This window comes from Lithobates pipiens, unplaced genomic scaffold (assembly GCF_037356315.1).
Source record: "Lithobates pipiens isolate NorthernLeopardFrog02 unplaced genomic scaffold, aLitPip1_a1.2 Scaffold_8, whole genome shotgun sequence".
Classification (NCBI taxonomy): Eukaryota; Metazoa; Chordata; class Amphibia; order Anura; family Ranidae; genus Lithobates; species Lithobates pipiens.
In genome coordinates this window covers 198,077,398-198,095,938 of record NW_027507903.1, presented here as the reverse complement: position 1 = coordinate 198,095,938, position 18,541 = coordinate 198,077,398, and the positions used below count along the sequence as shown (strand labels likewise).

Here is an 18,541-nt window from a genome sequence, read left to right as displayed (position 1 = left end):
AAACTATTCAACTATGTATTACAGGCAGCCCCTTCCTATACAAAATGTTAATGGCTAATATGTCTCTTCTCCCTAAACCTAACAAGGATCACTCTCTCCCCAGAACTTTCGCACCATTTTTGTGATTAATATTAACTTTTTTGTCATATTTTAGCAGATAGATTATCTTCTATTATTCCCATACTTATCTCACCTTTCCAATCTGGTTTCATCCCTAACCAACAAATCACAAATAATATCCAACTGGCAACTAATATTATCCAAGATGCCAGTCTATTTTCTAAGCGTATGTTGGTGTTAAGTCTTGATATTAACAAGGCTTTCAATAGTGTCACTTGGCATAATTTAAAATTGCGCTTACACCATTATGGTTTTCAGGGAGAATATCTTTGAGGTTTTGAAGCTTTATACACAAGCCCCAAAACACACATATGTTTGCCAGGCTGTAACTGAGAATTGTTCTCTCTTGGATAGGGTACTTTAGGCTGTTTTATCTAAATTTGATACTTAAACAGGTCAATCTTAATAAATCTATGGTACTCCTGATATACCCCCTTTCAGGAGGAAAGCTTTGGGTGCTAGCTCTCCATTTATTTGGTCCTCCTCAGTTATTTCTTATTTAGGGATTAACCTGACTTCTGATTTTCATAAACTATACCAATGTAAATATCACCCTGTTCTTGCTAAGATTATACAACTGCTCAAATCATGGCCATCTTTCCAAATTTGTTGTCTTGGAAGGGTAGTTTCTATAAAGTTTGTGATCCTTTTGAAATTGTACTTGTTTAGAGCCCTATCCCTTTGGCTTTCTAAAGCCTATCTATCCTGGGTACAGTCAAAGTTGGTTGGTAAATGAATCATTTTGTTCAATCCCAATGTTTATTATTCTTGCATTTTCCAGATCTCCCCTGACCCTTGGAAAGATTAATACATACCCTATGTGTAGCCATGCAGTGGGTAATAGCTTACCTATAGAGGTCAATGTCTATATATGCACAAATTATCTTGAGGATGGATGCCATTATGTTAATGGAACATCCTTTATACGATTCACAAATCAGAACTCTGTTTCGATGTTAAGTAGGACCCTTGGTTCATGTATCGTCTTCCTTCGGTAGACTGATCCAGTGACTTTTCATGCGATTACTTTTATTTTTATTATTATTGATAATAGTATTTTATTTTCGTAAAATTTTTGCCATGTTTCTTCTCTATGATGGGAATTTGTAAGATGCAATAGCATTGTATTGTTTGATGCTGTTGTGAGCACATAAATTGATTGGCTGATTTTGCTGCCGATTTCTTTTTCACTCCAGTCCTGCTGTAGAAGGACTGACAGAGGCTGATACGAAATGTAGGTACTTACACTGTTTGCATTTAAAAAAAAAGAATTTATTAAAGTATTAATGATTGCAGAATGGTGTTTATTTGTTTCTTTTATAGCTACCTAGTGAATGCTAGGCTATTGAAAATGTTGTCGAGTAAACTTGACCTTTAGATGCTTATACTACATTTTGGGGTTGAGCAAATTTAGTAAACACATACCTGTGCATGTAAAGTCACAACATTTTACATATAAATGTCAAACACTGCAAGAAAACAAGTCTCACCATTTGCAAAACATTCCTTTATTATTAGAAATATCTTTTGTATAAAAAAATGTGCATGCGTAAACCATTGCATTTATTGAACACAACCCAGGGCTTCATGTCAATCAGCCAATACAATGCACAAACTCATCTCCTATACAGAGAGAACAAGAGAAGACAGGAATGAAGTTTCTCACAAGTCACAAAAAAGTACTTACAATTATGGTGTAACATATGGCAGATTTTTTTTTTTCTTCCATAAAATGTGCAGTTTCACCTGTGAATGATAGCATTTGTTCTGATATCACTTCTAGTGCACAATAGTATATCTTTATCTTTCATGTGCTTTTGTTGAAAATACTTTGACACTTTCATTTTCAAAAAAATAAATTCAGGCATTTTCCATAAATTATGTCCTTTTTTGTTTATTTGATCTTCTGAAATAGTTTAGACCGTAGAACGGAAAACATCTTGCAAAATTTGGTGTTCCATATTGTGGTAAAAAGCTTCTTGGTTCAGGTTGCATGATTACTATAGCTGACATACGTTGTCTTAGTAGATGAAGCTATAAAATGCAGGGAGATATAAGTTAGAATATTAATATAATAATATAATAAATATAATATAATAATATAATATAAACAATTATATTAAACAGATTTGTATTTTTTAGTATTTCACTGGTATGAATTCACTATCTTGTTTGAGTTACACAGGGCACGTTCGTGTGGGGCACTTGAGCTATTTGAATGGTAAAAAGCTATGGCATCACTATAGAAGGTCATGTGATTGCTACAGGGCACAGCAGCAAGCACAGGTGGAATATCAGAAGAAAAAACACCTAAGGCAGCCTATACATTATGAATTGTTTTCTTTTCAACTAGTGGGTTGAACAAAATAAAATGCCATGATTCCCTGATCCACACATTCAATGTGGGTGGAGGAATCACCTTCCACTGCAGTATTGTATTCTGACAGAGGGGAGCCTTCCCCACCATCAGAATGCAATGATCAGTGTTGCAGACTAAAGCCGGTGGCACGGATTGTTTGGAAAAAAGGCAATAGGCTGGTTATACATAAGTCGGTCAATAGATTGATTTGTGTACAACCAGCCTGTCCATATATGGATCAAAATTTAGCCAGTTCCTGCATACTACCACATTATGTTAAACTTACCTTAAAACAAAGCCCCCCGTGACGAGATCTCACCACTGCAAGCACTCTCATCTTCATCTGTTTTGCTTCTGGGTTCATGGACCCTGGCTCTGTGACTGTCACGGCACAGGGCTCTGAAGAAACGGCACGGGTGGTCGTACCATCAGAGCGCATGCACCAGTGAAATCACTGGCTGCATGTACAGCAAATATCTCCTAAAAGGTGCACGTTTAGGAGATATTTATTCTACCTATAGGTAAGCCTTATTATAGGTGTACCTATAGGTAAAAGCAAGAGATGGAAGTTTACTTCCTCTTTAAGCAATGAGGAGCATTTCCTATGCAATGTGTTGAAAAAATGCATTAACTCAAAATAGTATGGAGAAAACAAGGGTTGCTTTTTATTATCTTTTCCATTCTTTGTATTAATATTTAAAATTTGGTGCCTGGGATTGGTATTCAGGTGGTTTAAAATGAATTTGGTACCATTGTAGTGTAATGTCGCAGTATAACGTATACAGTATTTGACATATTACCAATAAGAGAACACAGTCAAAAAGACTTTGGGATCTAGTTCCTAAAGTCTACATGCCAGTCAGATAATGTAGAGGCATTTTGTGGAATCAGCTACTATTTTGGGGACTGCAGCTTTATCTCAGTAGGAACTTATATCATCAATATGACACCAAAAGATTAATTGTTTCAGGTCAACAGATTGTATAACTTCCAATACGCTTAATTTAAATCATGTTGTCACAGGCAACAGTATTTGCAAACCAACATGTTACCCTGAGCATAAATATGTCAACCTTATGTAAAATAGCAAAAAGAACACATTTGATACAGTGGGAAATATTTTGCACTTTTATAATTAGTGGATGTGTATCATATATCACACAGTTGATTTAGATGGTCATTATTGCACCACTCTGTAAACAATGATTTAGAGGTTTATTTACTAATGGAATTGAGAATCTTTATTTATTTATCTTAATTTATTATGTGAATATTCACTTCACTTATCCATTCCTTTGAAAAGCATATCCTTTTCTACTTATTTCATCTGTACATGATTGGATAACTAAAGTGATTATTCACATAATAGATTGTGAGAAGACTCTCAACTCTTTTAGTAAATTAACCTCATGGCATGCACACATCACATATTTTCCGGTAAAATATGTTATTCATTTAATGATTTTTTTTTACATGTTTCTCTTGCGTATTTTTTTTATTTTTATCGTTTATTTTTCTTTTGTACTTGTTTGTATTACGGATGATTCTCTTTACTATCTCTTTTTCACTCATTATGTCTGTTTGCACTGGTAGGCAGGGCCAGTTCCATAAACAAATGACCCGATTTATAAAGCACTGCGCTTTGTATGCAATTTCCTTATATGCCAACTATTTCCATCACATTAATAAGGTATTGAATAGCTAACAGTCATACTAGAAAAAAAGTGAACAAGTCTATGAAAGTGTATTTTTAGGGGGAAATTACATATTTTGGTGCAAAATCAGCATTTTTTGCCAGACCAGTGAACAAAGCTTCAAACCTGGACAGACAGAGAAAGATGGAAGGGATTTACACCACAATCTTAGTGCCATTTTAATCAGCTATATTTATTCTAATAATATTCTAATAATAAATAATAATAAATATGGATTATTTTAGGAATATATGACAAACTATCCTGGGAAACAAAACTGTAGAACATGCGGGTTTACCAAATAATAATAAAACAAAAAAAAAGTGTTTGTAAATGGGGGCATTTGCTGAATATAATGCTTTTATTTTGTTTTTACTAGCACCATTATAACTTAGGGTTGGAACTGTTTATATTGGTTAAATTTAGACATCAAACTAGTTCTATATTTGATGTAACTGTAACCAAAATATAGATTTTCATTGTATCCAAGAGCAATAGTCTTTTGATATGAATGTTGCCCAAAGATCACTGATGCCTTGAAATGTGTGGAATTGTTGCATTATCATTAGGAAACAAGTGGATGTTAACAAAATACATTGAAACTACAGAAACGGACAGATAAAAGTTTGCATAAATATAAAATATGCCAGGGAGATTGATGAATTAAAAACACATTATACTTGACATACAGTGGGTTTGCACCTTTGAAGAGCACAAAGCGTTAATTTTGAGCTGAGAAAACAGCTTTTGCAGATTTCTCAAGATTTTGATATGTCAGGGTGGGGCTCAGTAGTTTTTAGATTTCAAAGTGCCTTAAGAGTGAAGAAATCTCCAACCCAGTGTCCGGGTGTTGTGGTGGAGGAGAGTTGGTCTTGCTACCATTGAGAGAATCTCTGTGCAGAGATAGTCACTGTGTGCGTTAAGGAGCTCAAGGCGGTGTGTGTCCAAGAAGCTTGAGGCTGTATGCATTATGGAACTCAAGGCTGTGTGAGTCTAAGAAGCTCAACGTTGTGTGCATGGAAGAGCTTGAGGTCTGAGGGACCAGTGCCAATAGCAGCAATGCTGTTGAAGAATAGCCAGGTGGCCTAGCATTTCCATTGGTATTTTTGCTGGATGAGAACCCATGTGAAACCTTATGTTGCATTGGATTTCTGTTTTCTTTTAATAGAAATGGTCTGCCATGCCCTAAGACTGAAGTGCTGACTTACATAAACTCACTTATAAATGCAGCTACTGCTAACCAACCCCCATGTCACAATATATAATATTTCTTTGCAAGATTTGCTTACATAAATGTACACATCTTGTCAAATTTGTCGTGCCTTTTTATATGTGTTATTCGTAAGGTATGTTTGTGGTTAGTAAAGTGAAATGCTAATTCAATTAAAATTTTACACCAAAAACGAATCTAATAAACTAAGTAGGAATTTGAGTTTTTTTTACATCTTTACTAAGGCCTTGACAAAATCTGATAAAAGAAGTATTAAGACCTGTTCATCTAGTATTTAAACCACTAGGCTATGCACAAAGCTATGACAATTTCCAAAATTATCAATTGAAAGTTGTAATGCAACTTAAGTGTATTCAACTTTTGCAGTCAAATTTGAGAACCCCACTATATGATTCCATTCACACATGATGCCTAAATTTTTTTTTTCTACAAATATTTCTTATCATTTAGAGGTTTCTCAGGTAGAGGTGACAAGGCTGACTGCATTTTTTTTTTTTAGCAGTTTTTAACTGAGCCTGTCTCAAGTCTGTCTTCATTAACATACAATTCAATAAGTCAGTCTCTAAATCTTTAAACCTTTGTTATAACACAGAGTGTTCAAATCTAGTTACAATTTATGAAAATGAAAATCTGCCTGCACAGTACAGACAGGGATAATTATGGCAAGAATAGTTGCCCACTCCCCTTATAAATTAAAAAAATACTACCTAAGATGTTTACTAGCTAGAGAGTGCAGAATACAGTATCTAAAAAGGTAAACTACAATTTTTAAATCTTTTTTGAGTTTTTTTCAGCAGCCCCAGTAGATTTAAGCAGGCCGTATATTATGCAATTTTTTGGTGTCGGAGAACTTGTCAGAAGTGACTAATTCTGATAACAAAGAACCGAAGCACCAGAGAGAGATGACACTTAGAGCATTGGAGAGAGAAAAGTAAACATTACAGATACACACAGAGTGCTTAGTTCAAATTTCATAAATGGGGTTTACAGCCACTTTAAAGTGGTTGTAAACCCAAAAAAACAAAGAGAAAAAAAAAGCCTGGAAGACAAAGGCATGATGAGCTAGTATGCATCACATACTAGCTCATTATGAAATACTTACCTTAAATCAAAGCTGTTGCAGTGACCCCGCATATTTCTTTGACCGTTCATGACACGCTGCTGAAGAAACAACACAAGCAAGCTGTTTGTTCGGTCTGCATGCACCGATGATGTCGGCATAAGAATATATAATAAATATCTCCTAAACCGTGCAGGTTTAGGAGATATTTACAGTCCCTACAGGTAAGCCTTATTATAGGCTTACCTGTAGGTACAAGTGGTGTAACAGGGTTTACAACCACTTTAAGTGGCTCTATGGTATTCTCTATCACTCCTACCAGATAGCTAGATAAAAGGTTATATAGGAGGTAGGGATGGGCTTTATGTTCGGGTCGAACATGAGTTCGACTCGAACATTGGCTGTTCGCCCATTCGCAGAATAGCGAACAATTTGGGGTGTTCGCGGCAAGTTTGAAAGCCACGGAACACCCTTTAAAAGTCTATGGGAGAAATAAAAAGTGCTAATTTTAAAGATTAATATAAGTTATTGTCATAAAAAGTGTTTGGGGACCTGGGCCCTGCCCCAGGGCACATGTATCAATAGAAAAAAGTTTTAAAAATGCCAGTTTTCTCAGAAACAGTGATTTTAATAATGCTTAAAGTGAAACAATAAAAGTGTAATATTCCTTTAAATTTTTTACCTAGGGGTGTCTATAGTATGCCTGTAAAGCGTTGCATGTTTTCCATGTTTAGAACAGTCTGAGAGCAAAATGACATTTCTAAAAGGAAAAAAAGTAATTTAGAACTACTATAATGCTATAATGAATTGTCGGTCCCGGCAATACACATAAAAGTAATTGAAAAAAACAGCATGGGATTCCCCCACAGGGGAACCCCGGACCAAAATTAAAAAAAAAATGCATGGAGGCCCTCCCAAATTCCATACCAGGCCCTTCAGGTCTGGTATGGATGCTAAGGGGAACCCCCGTGCCAAAATTTCAAATAAAATGGTGTAGAGGTCCCCCTCAAAATCCATACCAGACCCTTCAGGATCTGGGGGTTACCTTGTTAAATGGGGCTTCCAGATTCCGATAAGCCCCCCGCCCACAGACCCACACAACCACCGGGCAAGGGTTGTGGGGATGAGGCCCTCCCTTTTTCTTAATCTACACCACCTGCCATGGCTTTCAATATTATCTCTACGCCGATAACATCAAAATCTCTCTCTCCATCCCCCAGCTCTCTCCATCTGTCTCCCCACGCATCACTAGCCTACTAGCAGACATATCAGCCTGGATGTCACATCACTTCCTCAAACTCAACTTATCCAAAACCGAGCTCATGATATTTTTCTCCCCCAGGTGACACTTCCCCTAATTTTTCTGTCAACATTAGGGATGAGCCGAACACCCCCCGGTTCGGTTCGCACCAGAACATTCTAACAGACCCCAAATTCGTACGAATGTTAGAACCCCATTGAAGTCTATGGGACTCGAACGTTCGAAATTAAAAGTGCTAATTTTAACGGCTAATATGCAAGATACTGTCCTAAAAAGGGTTTGGGGACCTGGCTCCTGCCCCAGGGGACATGGGTCAATGCAAAAAAAAGTTTTAAAAACGGCCGTTTTGGCGGGAGCACTGATTTTAATGACGATTAAAGTGGGAAAAAAGAGAAATATTCCTTTAAATATGGTGCCTGGGGGGTGTCTGTAGTATGCCTGTGAAGTGCCACGTGTTTCCCGTGTTTAGAACAGTCCCTGCACAAAATGTCATTTAACGGAAATAACGTCATTTAAAGCTGCTTGCGGTTTTAATGTTATATCTGGTTCCTGCAATATGGTTGAAAATAATAAGAAAAATGGCATTGGTAGCCCTCCCTGCCCATTACCAGCCCCTTTGGGTCTTGTACGCATATTAAGGGGAACCCGTACCCATATTAAAAAAAGGAAATGTGTGTGGCCCCCAGGCCCTATATACTCAGAACAGCAGTATACAGGCGGTACAAACAAGACAGGGACTGTGTAGGTTTGTTGTGTTAAGTTGAATCTGTTTGTAATTTTCAACTGGTACATTTTTAAAGTGTAGCTCCAGTCAAAAAAACTATTTTTAAGCTTTTTGGAAAACATAGGGAAGGGTTATCACCCCTGTAAAATTTGTTTTGTCATCCATCTTTTTTCATCTCACTTGCTGTTGTCTCCTTCCGTTTGCAAGTAGGAGATGTTTGTAAGTTGGATGTTTGAAAGTAGGGGCCTGCCCTATATGCTCTGCAGAAATGGCGGAACAAGGTGTTGGTTTTGCCACAACATTGTAAGCCCTCAAAGTGACTCTTGGTGGGCGCTGGAGCGCCCTGCTGTGAACGATTATATCAAGAATTGTACTTACATGCCATTGTTGAACAGTGGTAGAAAAATTGACCTTTGGTGGTTGTGGTGCTCGTCCCACAACACTATAAGTCCTCACAGTTACTCTGGGTGGGCACAGGAACGGGCCCTGCTGTGAAATATTATATCAAGAATTGTAATTACATGTCCCTGTTAAAAAGGGGTAGAAAAATGTGGCCTTAGGCACTGGTGCTGGTGCCACCACACTGCAACCTCTCCCATATACTCTTGTTTTATTGCAGGAATTAGCCCTGCTGCAAAGCATTGCATCAAAAATTGTACTTAAACGCCCCTGTTAAACAGGGGCAGAAAAATGGGCCTTAGGCACTGGTGCTGGTGCCACGACACTGCAACCTCTCCCATATACTCTTGTTTTATTGCAGGAATTAGCCCTGCTGCAAAGCATTGCATCAAAAATTGTACTTAAACGCCCCTGTTAAACAGGGGCAGAAAAATTGGGCTGATGGCATCACCCAGAACCAGAAATTTTCTTCCAACATATCAGCGGAGGAGGAAGAGGATAGACAATCAACATAACAGGACAGTCACTCAGCATCAGCATAGGCAGTCTTGAAGGGATGTGATATTTCAAAAAAAATTATTTGGTTACATCAGCTTCAGGTGCTTGGTAGCTGTGGGTGATCCAAGACTAATTCATCTTTATGAAGGTCAGTCGATCAACCGAGTCTGTGGACAGGCGCACCCTGTGATCGGTAACAAAGCCACCAGCAGCACTGAAGGTGCATTCCGAAAGAACGCTGGATGCAGGACAGGCCAGTAGCTCAATTGCATACTGTGCAAGCTCTGGCCAGTGATCCATCCTCAAGACCCAGTAAGCCAGAGGATTTTCGGTGGGAAAGGTGTCCAAGTCTGACCTTGCCCCTAGGTATTCCTGCACCATGTAAATGGACTGCGGACTAAAAAATTGTCTGAAAGCATCAGTCAGACGGCCACCTTCTCCACCGCTCCTTCTGACCGATGCCTCAGCAACACGTTGTCCAGGACCAGGAGCTTGTGACCTCCCAGTCTCTGGAAACGTGTTGCACAGACCTTTCTGCAAGGCCTCCCGGAGAGGTCTCATCCTCTGCTCCCTCTGCGATGGCAAGATAAGGTCGGCAACCTTACCCTTGTACCGTGGATCAAGGAGAGTGGCCAGCCAGTAATGGTCCCTCTCCTTGATCCGAAGAATACGAGGATCCTTCCGCAGGCTTTGCAGGATCAGGGAGGCCATGTAGCGTAGGTTAGCTGAGGCATTCGGTCTGGAGTCCTCTGGGTCACTAAGGACAACATGATCCGCAGCTACCTCCTCCCAGCCACGTACAAGTCCACGTGTTTCTTGGGACTGTAAATCATCCCTACAAGACTGCTGCTGCTGCTGCTGCTGATGCTGAGTGCCAGCCTCCACCTCCATGCTGACACAATCATCCTCCTCCTCCTCTTCTTCCTCCTCATCCTCTTCCTGTGTGATGGGTGGCACATCAAGAACACTGTCTGGATAAAGGGGGCCTTGAGAGGCAAGGAAGTCCTCCTCTTCCTGCCTCTGTTCTGCCTCAAGTGCCCTGTCCATTATTCCATGCAGTGTATGCTCCAAGAGGTGGACAAGAGGTACAGTGTCACTGATGCATGCACTGTCACTGCTCACCATCCTTGTGGCCTCCTCAAACGGTGACAGGACAGTGCATGCATCCCTGATCATGCCCCACTGGCGTGGTGAGAAAAAACCAAGCTCCCCTGACCCTGTCCTGGTGCCGTAGTCACACAGGTACTCATTGATGGCCCTCTACTGCGTGTGCAGCCGCTGCAGCATGGCCAACGTTGAGTTCCACTTGGTGGGCATGTCACATATAAGGCGGTTCTTGGGCAGGTTCAACTCCTTTTGGAGCTCAGCCAGCCGAGCACAGGCATTAAATGATCGGCGGAAATGCACACAGACTTTCCTGGCCTGCTTCAGGACATCCTGTATCCCGGGGTACCTGCCCAAGAACCGCTGCACCACCAGGTTAAGGACGTGAGCTACACAGGGCACATGGGTCAGTTGTTCCTGCCGGAGGGCGGAGAGGAGGTTGGTGCCATTGTCGCAAACCACCATTCCTGGCTTAAGCTGGCGTGGCGTCAACCACCTCTCGGCCTGCCCCTGCAGAGCTGACAAAACATCCACCCCAGTGTGGCTCCTGTCCCCCAAACAAACCAGCGCAAGCACGGCATGGCATCGTTTTGCCTGCGTACTTGCGTAGCCCCTGGAACGCCTACGGAGCACCGCTGGTTCTGAGGACAGAGCACTGGAAGAGGCCATGGAGGAAGAAGAAGAGGAGGGGGTGGAGGAGAGAGGTGTGTCACAACCAATAGTAGCATTTTGGAGGCATGGTGGCGGAACAACCTCCAACACTACTGCACCTTGTCCTGCATCCTTCCCAGCTGCCAGAAGAGTGACCCAATGGGCCGTGAAAGACAGGTAACGTCCCTGTCCATGCCTGCTGGACCATGAGTCAGTGGTAATATGCACCTTACCGCTGACCGCCCTGTCCAGCGAGGCAAAGACATTGCCTTCCACATGCCGGTAGAGAGCCGGAATCGCCTTCCGTGAGAAAAAGTGGCGTCTGGGGACCTGCCACTGAGGAACTGCACATTGTACAAACTCACGGAAGGGGGCCGAGTCTACCAACTGAAAAGGCAGCAGTTGAAGTGCTAGCAATTTAGCCAAGCTAGCATTCAACTGCTGGGCATGTGAATGGCTGGGAGTGAACTTCTTTCGCCGGTCCAGCAGCTGGGGCAGGGACATTTGCCTGCTATAATCGGACATGGGTGTTCTGCTAGCAGAGTGCCCGGAAACACTTGGCTGTGACACACCTAATTCTACACCTTCATTCCTCTCAGAGCAAGTTTCAGAGAGGACTGAAGGTCTAGTGGGGTTGGAGATGCCAGCTGATGAGGAGCAAGGAGAGGTCCGCTTTGTTCTTTGGTGTGGGTCTTTGAGGTACGCTTGCCAACGAGCTGCATGGCAGGTCAACATATGTCTGGTCAAGCATGTGGTGCCCAAGCGGCTGATGTTTTGGCCACGCGAGATACGCTTGAGACATATGTTGCAAATAGCAGCGGTGCGATCTGATGCACTCGTCTCAAAAAAGGCCCACACCAAAGAACTTTTAGAAGAACGTGCAGAGGCAGCGCCCTGCACAGGCGGAGCTCTGCGGTGTGATTCAGTCGGTGTGCTGCCCCTAAGCTGGCCCCCGGAGGGCATCCTGCCTCGTTGGACATGTGCCTCCTCCTCCTCCTCCTCCTCTCTCCTACCAGGCACCCACGTGGAGTCAGTGCCCTCATCATCCCCTCCCTCTTCATCGCTGTAGCAAACCTGGCAGTATGCTGCAGCTTGTGGAACATGACTGCCAGATTGCTGTCCTTCTTGAGCATCCCCTCTCTCTGCATTCACGCTACTGCCTTCCTCTAGCTGAGTGTCATCATCAGAGGCTACAAAACACTGGGCATCCTACTGGAGCATGTACCCAACACTGTGCTCAAAGAGTTCAGGAGACTCCTCAGGAGGACGTGGTGGGTCTAGGGAAGGAGTCACTGATGATGACATTGAGAGGAGGGAAGACGATGCGTTGGCAGCTGCTTTGCTAGTACCCTGAGACTGGGTGAGAGAGGATAAGGAGGATGAAGAGGGCTTGGTCCTCCACTCTACCAAGTCGTTGGCATGTTGCGGCTCAACATGTCCAGCTGCCGAAAAGAAGGACAAGCGTGTCCCATGGCCACGTGCTGATGACAATGCACCGCGTCCACGACCAGCACTGTTGTCTCTAGACACAGAGCCTGCTTGCTCTCTTTTATCGGCTCACGCCTGTCTGCCTCTCCTTGCTGGCCTTCCAGACATGGTAATGGCCTGAAGGGAGTTGGGTAAAAAAGCAGTTGGGTAGTGTATATTGTGCTAGAGGCACACAACACCCACTAACTCCTGCAGATGCCTTTTTTTATAGAACACCAGAGATAATGGGGTATACTGTAATGGAGCCACACAAGACCCACTAAGCCTTGCAGATGGCTCTATTAGAAAACAGCAATAAAGGGTAGATACAGGTGTTTATTGTGCTGGAGGCACAAAACACCCACTAACTCCTGCAGATGCCTTTATTATAGAACACCAGAGATAAAGGGGTATATACAGATGTATACTGTGCTGTGCTGGAGGCACACACAACTTCCAATAACTCCTGCAGATGGCAAGTGGGCTCAAATAGAGAAGAGCTATGTAGGTGGATATAGCGGTATGTACTGGGTACAGAGCACGCAGACAGCACGCACAAGCTCCTAACACTACTGACTGCAAGCTCTATTATAAAAGAACGATCACTAGCTATATAGGTGAGGTGAATATAGCGGTGTATACTGCGGTCAGGGCACGCAGACAACAACCACTACACAACAGCAAGATCGAAAATAGGCCGAAAACGATCGGTGTGTACTGTGTTGAAGGTACACAGAACACCCACTAACTGCTTCAGACGCCAACACACTACTCAAGGCCGCCACGCTGGCGGCCTTATATAGTGTGGGGCGTGCACTACACAGCCTGAGCTATGATTGGCCACAGGCATCCTGCCTGTGGCCAATCATGGCTCTCCTCGCTGCTGGCGCTGCGATTGGCCAAGCATGCGGGGTCACAGTGCATGCTTGGCCAATCATGAGCCAGCAATGCACTGCGCCATCGCAGTGCATTGTGGGCCGTTAGGGCCACACAAATTTGGCGCGAACGGACCAAAACGTTCAGACTTCGCCGAACGGGCGAACAGCCGATGTTCGAGTCGAACGTATGTTCGACTCGAACACGAAGCTCATCCCTAGCCAACATCAATGGCTCAACTATCAACTTGTCCCCAACACGCCAAGGTCCTAGGTGTAATCCTGGATTCTGAAATTACTTTTTGGCCCCATATCCTATCACTATCCAAAATTTGCCGCCTCAACTTCTGCAACATCTCCAAGATACACCCCTTCCTAACCAATGTCACCACAAAGCTTCTAATCCACTCCCTGGTCATCTCTCTCCTGAACTACTGCAACTCCCTCCTCATTACCTCTAAATAGGCTATCCCCACTTCAGTCCATCATGAACACTGCTGTCAGGCTCATTCATCTCACAAACCACTCAGCGTCTGCTGTTCCCCTCTGCCAATCCCTCCATTGGCTGTCACTCAGCCAACAAATTAAATTCAAGATACTAACTATAACTTACAAAGCCATCCACAACCTGGCCCCCAGCTACATCACTTACCTAGACTCAAAATACCTACCTAATCGTTCTCTTCACTCCTCCCAAGACCTCCTTCTCTCAAACTTCCTGGTCACCTCATCCCATGCTCACCTTCAGGACTTCACCAGAGCCTCTCCCATCCTCTGAAATGCTCTACCCCAATCTGTCCGACTTTTTCCTACTCTATCCACTTTCAGACAATCCCTGAAAACTCATCTCTTCAGAGAAGCCTATCTGGCCCCCACCTAACAACTGTACATTTATTTTCTCCATCAGCACACCCCCCACAGTTAATACCTCTTGTAGCTCTTGACCTTCCCTCTTAGATTGTAAACTCTAAGGAGCAGGGCCCTCTGATTCCTAGTGTATTCAAGTGTACTGTATTTGTACTGTCTATCCTCAAGTTGCAAAGTGCTGTGTAAACTGTTGGCGCTATATAAATCCTGTATAATAATAAAATTAATAATAATAATATACAGCGACAGGATGGCTCTCCTGCGCAAATCGCTGTATATGTACGGGAGCTTCATTTAAGAGCCCTAGCATACGTTCATGCGCTCACTGCACAGCAGGGGACCCGATGCATGTGTCGGCAGGTGCAATCACCACTGGCCACATGTGATCACAGGCATGAGACCAAGAATGGGGATTTGTGTGTGTGTAGGCACACAAATCTCTGTTCTGACAGGGGAGGAGAAGCAGACTGTCTGTTCCTACTAAGTAGGAACAATGATCTGGCCCCTCCTCTAGTCAGTCACATCCCCTCACAGTTAGAAACACACCTAGGGAACATGCTTAACCCCTTGATTCCCCCCTAGTGTTAACGCCTTTCCCACCAGTGACATTTATACAGTAATCAGTGACTATTTTTAGCTCTGATTGTTGTACAAAATGTCAATGGTCCCAAAAAAGTGTTAAAAATGTCTGATCTGTCTGCTGCAATGGCACAGTCCCAATACAAATTGTCATAAATGGCCATTACTAGTAAAAAAAATAAACAAAAATGCCATAAATCTATCCCCTATTGTGTAGATGCTAGAACTTTTGCGCAAACCAATCAATATACACTTATTGCGATTTTATTTTGCCAAAAATATGTGGAAGAATATATATTGGCTTAAACTGATGAAGAGTTTTTTTTTTTTTAATTTGTTGCTCTTCTTTTGTTTATAGCACAACAAATTAAAACCGGAGGTGAGCATATACCACCAAAAGAAAGCTCTATTTGTGGGAAAAAAAGGACATACATTTTGTTTGGGTACAACGTTGCAAGACTGCGCAATTTTCAGTTAAAGCGACGCAGTGTCACATCACTAAAAATTGCCTAGTCAGGAAGGGGGTAAATTCTTCTGGGGCTGCAGTGGTTAAGGGGTTTTCTATGCTGGGAGGCGGCGTGGGGCTTTTGGCCATTTGAGCATCATGATTGGCTGTTGCAAATGTTGATTGGGTACTTTCCGTGAGCCACCAGTCACTGTGCTGGTAACGTGCAGGGCGCATGTTCTCAGCAGAGCACTCTCGGCGCTAATGCATGTGAATATGTGTCCACTCTGCGCCAAGGCCTGGCCACCAAGAGGCTACATATTTGCACTTGCTCGGTGCCAAGAGATTAAGCTTGAATGAGGTTAAGATGAGATAGTTGGAATGAAGACATTAATATCGTGTTTACATTTTCAGGATCTGTTCATAATTACAAAGGTGGGTCAATATTAAGAGCTTAAAATGTGAATAATGTACTATGACTCTCCAATGCAGTTGTTAAGGGTTACTTTTGATGGACTTGTAAACATTTAACACTTAAAAAAGTGTGTCTGAGTATACCATGTTACAGGGAAGATACTGTAACAAGAAAAATATTATACGATGGATCTGCATCGGTTGGGTGATTTGATTGACAATAGTTTAACACTGCAGAATTTTATTTTTTAACAAAAGACTGTCAACAATTTGTATGTGTTTGACTAACCACTTGAGACCCAGGCCAATTCTGACATTTCTCTCCTGCATGTAAAATTCCTAATTTTTTTTGCTAGAAAATTACATAGAACCCCCAAACATTATATATGTTTTTTTTAGCAAAGACCCTAGAGAATACAATGGCGGTCATTGCAACTTTTTATCTCGCACGGTATTTGCGCAGCAATTTTTCGAACGCGTTTTTTTCAGAAAAAAAACAGTTTCATGCTTAAAAAAAAAAACAGTAAAGTTAGCCCAATTTTTTTGCATAGTGTGAAAGAGGAGGATACGCCGAGTAAATAGATACCCAACATGTCACGCTTCAAAATTGCACGCGCTCATGGAATGGCGCCAAACTTTGGTATTTAAAAATCCCTATAGGCGACGCTTTAAAATTTTTTACTGGTTACATGTTTTGGGTTACAGAGGAGGTCTAGGGCTAGAATTATTGCTCTCGCTCTAACATTCGCGGCGATACCTCACATGTGTGGTTTGAACACCGTTTTCATATGTGGGCGGGACTTACGTATGCGTTCGCTTCTGTGTGCGAGCTCACGGGGACAGGGGCGCTTAAAATTTTTATTTTTTTTTTATTGTTAATTTTATTTTTATTTTTTTAGTTTTACACTTAAAAAAAATAAATAAAAAATGTGATGACTTTTATTCCTATTACAAGGAATGTAAACATAGGAATATGGCACGATCGGACCTATTTACAGTGAAATATGGGGTCAATAAGACCCCATATCTCACCTCTAGGCTGGGAAGAATTAAAAAAAAAAAAAAAAAAAAAAAAAACGATCCTGGCTTCCTAGCCAGATTGGCGCCGTTAATTTGAATAACGAGGCCGGGCGTGACGTCATAACATCGCGCCCGGCCTCCGAACGATCATAGAGACTCCGGGGACAATCTAGTCCGCCGGAAATCTCTATGATCAAATGCTGGGGCCGGCGGATCCTGTGACCGACTCACCGATGGAAACGGTGAGTCGTTAGAAGCACCGGAGGGCGGCGGGAGGGGGGGCGTCCCCTCCCGCCGCCCGTAAGAACGATCAAGCGGCGGAACAGCCGCTATCATCATTCTTATGGTGTAGGGAATCGCCGGCTGAAACCGGCAATATCTGAATGATGTCTGTGGACTCAGGCATCATTTAGATATAACCACCGGAACCCCATGACGTCAATAGACATATTGCGGGTCTCAAGTGGCTAAGTAACATTTTTGTGAATAAATAAATAGGAATGCTATGTACTCCTTACTCATGCATGTAGAGTCGGTGCTGGATATCTGAGCCCCCCTCATTTTAAAGGGAATGTGGGGAAGAGACCCCATGTTAAGGGCATGTTATGGTTCAGGAAGGGTGGGTGCTCACTGCTTCCTTGCCAGCCAGCTAAGGGTCTCTTGCAGATTTTGGAGAGGACCTCATTTTTTTTGCATGAGGTTTTCCCTTGAAATCCATATCAGACACATTTGCATTTTTAGGAGGAACGCCACACTTTTTTTTTGTTTTATTTTTTCAAAACCATCTGGTGGATGTCTTACAACAACCAATGACAATGCAACACATGGTTTCCTAGCAACTGATGGCATCAATAACTAGTAGGAGGTGGGCATGAGGGCCATGGTAAGCCTTATAAAAAGAGCTGCTCTACAAAGAAAAGTATTTTAAAAACATGCTATTTCTTGTCTATTATGCAAACAGAGAAACTAATTTTTGAAATTCTTTTACCAATTTTTTTATATTTTATAACTTGCTTCTGACTATCTTTTCTTGTTTAACTTATACAATAGAAAAGGCATACAGTATGATTAACTTTGAAAAACATAAAGGTCCCTTCTGACTGCTGTTGTGTTTGGTTAGCTGAGCACTAATAACTTAGTGATAGAGAAGGGAAAGGGAAACACGTTAAAGCAGATCCCCAGATTATTATTTTTTTACTTACCTGCAATACATGATTTTTAAAAGTTTGTCATTGATTTCTTTAGGGGCTCTGTATGGGTCATATGACAGATAATTTTATGGCAAATGAGAGGTATTTTTTAAAGCAAAAATATGTAAAGAAAAATGTCTTTCATGGGCAAGGGGAAAGGGAGGAAAAGGGTTTTTACTGTAGATAGATTAAATAATTGTGTAATTTGAAATTAATTTAAGGGTGAAAATAAGTTTTATGAATAGTTGACAAACATTGGCGCTTACAGTGAAATTAAAGGTTGTTCTTGGTGCCTAAAGGTTTTCTCCTAAATAGCAGTGTAATTTCAAGCACCTAATAGTAATGTATTACGTGCAGAAGGTATTTTTTTAATTCATGTGTTTCCCCTCCATATCTTGAATAGACAGGTGGCAAAGTTGACATATACTTAAATATTTTAATGTATAAATTCAGGATTCTCGCAAGGGTTTTGGAGAAAGAATGTATAGTACATGTTTTTTTAGAGTTTTAACCATCATTTGTTTGAATTTTTTTTTCATTCTTCCCTAATTAACTCAGGACATTTCTTATTTCAAAGGAAATG

The 18,541-nt window shown here is 41.8% G+C and overlaps 1 protein-coding gene across 1 annotated transcript in view; it reads right to left on the bottom strand.

Annotated features, from left to right (window-relative positions):
• Nucleotides 1–1,604: 1,604 nt before the first annotated feature.
• The window catches only part of GRM8 (glutamate metabotropic receptor 8), a 1,454,623-nt gene continuing 1,437,686 nt past the window's right edge, over nt 1,605–18,541 (bottom strand). The window contains exon 11 of the mRNA XM_077474080.1: nt 1,605–2,154. Coding sequence (XP_077330206.1) covers nt 2,105–2,154 — 50 coding nt within the window. The 3' untranslated portion in view covers nt 1,605–2,104. The remainder of the gene's footprint in view (nt 2,155–18,541) is intronic.